Genomic DNA, 3254 nt, shown 5'->3' with positions numbered 1-3254 from the left:
CATGTTTCTCTATATGTAGAATATTCAATACCATCAACTGTTCTGATATCTTCAAATGAGATTGGTCCTCTACAGACAGTCAGCATCATCCTTAAATAAAATAATTCCCCTGTAGTTGGAGAAACCCATTGAAGTCTGACAATAGTATAACCCTTTTTCCTAAGTTGCCAACATCTCTGTTTCTGGTTATACACGAACTTAGTCACAAATTCAGAATAAGTCAAGTTTTTACCTTCAACAAAAGCTTGGTTTGTATTCATCCAAGCTATAAATTTTGATTTAGAAATGCTTGGGTTAGAGAGGAGATCATCAATATCATCATGGTCTTGGTAGAGAACGCTATGTTGGCCTGGAAGATGGAACTGTAGCCTCTCTACAGAAGGTTTTCTACCATGTATTGGAAAACCAAAGATCCTCCAAGCAGATTATTTCTGGCCTATCTATTGGTGTCAAATTCAAAGGTGTCAGCAGCCTATGAATTTCAAGCCAATTTGGATTGCAGGTAAAAGTAATAAAAAGATTTGGGAAGCCTACGTGACTGCATATAGCTATGCCATCAAAATAAAGTTGATCCATGTAACGTGGGCTGCCAACAAAGGTTGAAGGTAAGATAATCCTCTTGCCTTGGCCTAAACCTTCTGTATTTCCAGCTTCGGATGACTGCTGCAAGCTATAGAACTTATGAACTCTGAGTTTCTTTTGGTTGTTTCTAACATAGGAGAGTCTTTCGGATTCAATCATTGTGTATCCTTCAACAACAAATTGCTGGAATAGTTTTCTAGAATGCAGCAGAGTTTGACCTTCATTGGGTCTGCATTATAGTCTATAAGCAAACCACTCTCTCATTGTAAGACGATTCCTTTTTCTTCTTTTCCCGCTTAATGTATCACGATGTAGAATGTCAGTCCTATATCCATCTTCTCCATAAGGAAACAATAGAGGATATTGTAGAGCTAGATAACTACAATGTAATTCATATATCCTCTGCAATTGCCCATTTTGAGTTTCAACAATAATATCTCTGTTCGAATTTGCATTAATATCACCTGCAATAAGTGCAGCAACTTCTGGGACACTTGGTATATTATATGTATGACCATCTTTTTCTCGACCAGCAATCAATTTGAGTCTGACATTATGCACTTGAGTGTCTGTTAATCTATCCCTTGCCATCCTAAAGCCTTTTTGCATGAGCATTGTTTTCATCCAACATTTTTTGCAAATTTGAGACAATATGTGCCTCTATTTCATTATAGTGGCTAAAAATCCAGATATTCAAATATGTCAAAAATTAAGCGGATGTTAATGTAAAATAAACAATGGACATCAATCAAAATCAGGGATCTTATATTGGCACTGTGTTGTTAACTACCTCATGATGTTAATTCTATTTTGAACTTCATTTTCTGTTTCATAGATATATAATTATGCAAATTTAGGTTCTTTTCCTGGCATTGGTAATAGACTTCCAATTCTGTGACAGGGTTGACCCTGAATTCTGATTGTAGGAGGACCTCTGGAATGACCAATTGTTTTGTCAAATTTAATACCAGCATAAGTAAATGTAAACATCATGTTATAAGTTCTTATGTTCTGTTGATAATTTTTTGCATAAGCTGTATTTTGCTCAAATAGAAGTTGCTGCAGAAATTTAGGTGGATTCTGTAACAATGGAAGTTCAATCTTGCCATCTCCACAACATAGGCTGAATCGTGGGCTTGAGGCATTTGAACGTTTTGATATGTTTTCATGATACCACATTTTAGCATTACAATGTCTACATTGTATGAGCTGGTCACCAAGATCAAAATATTCTGGAATAATAACATTAGATATTAGACCATAACCGTAAGCATCGAGATTTTTTTAATAGGAATTACTAAAATAGATATAAGAACATTAACTGGTAGAATACTTTAGAATATGTTTTATTGTGTCATTTAAAAAACAAAAAAAATTGTATAAGACATTTACCTCCTGTGTCCATTGAAGAATCATGATGCGAGGATTCACAGTTTGGATATCGAACTGAAGAAATAGTCTCAGATTCTACGAAAGTTGCAATTAGGTATTATGATTAGAAGTGAAATTAATAAGCAAATGAAGAAGATTTGTTATCCTACCTTCTGCTGATCCAAAAGTCTCATTCTCAGATGAATCGCAGATATTAACTTCAAAACAGAAAAAGCATGATAGAAATAGCAAATAATGATAATGATTCAATCCGAATGCTGAAATGACATGCATTGCTATAATCTTGCATCAAATCTACGAATTTCTTACCTTTTAACAACAAACTATATATGGATATTGTATTAACATAATTTACTGATATGAGCTGAATGTAAAGATACTAAAATGTTAACTTTGATAACGCACAATGATCTTCAGCATCGTGTGGAGCCCGATCGACAATTGCATGAACACTATGAGGTGGTGTCTTTGGTTGGTTATAATCATCTTCAGTGTGGGATGAAGCTGGATTGAGACTTGCCTGGACACTATGCTGAACATCAAGATGGACTTTTTGTTGTCTAATACGCTTTCTGTTGCTCTTGGCTTTTGTTGAATCAGACTTGCTTATAAATCTATGGTTTTCCATGTTCCTATTGTGTTCAGTTGATGATATTATAGTTTATATTTGGACAGTGGAGTGTTGTTGGAAGGAACAATTATATTGCAAACTCAAATGGTAAAAGACAGAAACAAACAGCGAGGATTGTTGAGGACGTTGTAGTTGAACTTTTTTTGGTTAAAGCTTATTCAAATGAGCTCTATCATAATTAACTTAAGCAGTAAGTAATGAAATGCAACTAAAAGAGTGTAATAACAAATTTGGGATTTACAGCTGGCAAAATCTGGATACTTTTAATTTAAATAGTAATGACACATGTACCTATAGACATGGATAGGTAAGATTGATAAAAAAAATTCATATCAAATATGTTGCAAGCAATAGAAGTAGCATTCATTCATTGATAAAATATTTACCCTCAGCTTCTTTAAAATATCTTGTATAATATTTAAAAACTTAACGACATTACATGATGAATACATGACAACCATATTTGTTTCTTCTTGTATACATGCGGAACTGGATACCAGATTTTGCCTGATATATATGATAAATTGACTTAAATTAAATTAAACTTAGGCTATTAAGCTCGATACAAGTGTTGATTGATAAGGAATTTAATATCAAGTATGTTGTGACGAACAGAAGTATAATGCATTCATTGATAAAACATTTAGTC

The 3254-nt window shown here is 33.6% G+C and overlaps 1 protein-coding gene across 1 annotated transcript; it reads right to left on the bottom strand.

Moving 5' to 3' along the window:
* Positions 1 to 816: 816 nt before the first annotated feature.
* On the bottom strand, positions 817 to 2602 carry LOC114404214. The gene is made up of 4 exons (XM_028367290.1): positions 2380 to 2602; positions 2124 to 2171; positions 1975 to 2049; positions 817 to 1181 (listed from the first exon to the last, which is right to left on the bottom strand). Exons 1-4 carry the CDS (start codon positions 2600 to 2602, stop codon positions 817 to 819), a joined length of 711 nt encoding a protein of 236 aa, XP_028223091.1.
* Between the last annotated feature and the right edge of the window lie 652 nt (positions 2603 to 3254).

Source organism: Glycine soja, unplaced genomic scaffold (assembly GCF_004193775.1).
Source record: "Glycine soja cultivar W05 unplaced genomic scaffold, ASM419377v2 tig00008399_1_pilon_240902_268061, whole genome shotgun sequence".
Classification (NCBI taxonomy): Eukaryota; Viridiplantae; Streptophyta; class Magnoliopsida; order Fabales; family Fabaceae; genus Glycine; species Glycine soja.
The sequence above is the reverse complement of the archived record's forward strand: the minus strand, read 5'-3'. Positions and strand labels throughout refer to the sequence as shown.

Bases quoted from the DNA above. Each gene is read 5' to 3' on its own strand.
- LOC114404214 (XM_028367290.1), bottom strand. From the start codon at position 2,602: ATGGAAAACCATAGATTTATAAGCAAGTCTGATTCAACAAAAGCCAAG. The intron at 2,172-2,379 runs GTGCGTTATCAA...TCTGTTTTGAAG, and splicing joins ACACGATGCTGAAGATCATT to TTAATATCTGCGATTCATCT. The intron at 2,050-2,123 runs GTAGGATAACAA...CAACTTTCGTAG, and splicing joins GACTTTTGGATCAGCAGAAG to AATCTGAGACTATTTCTTCA.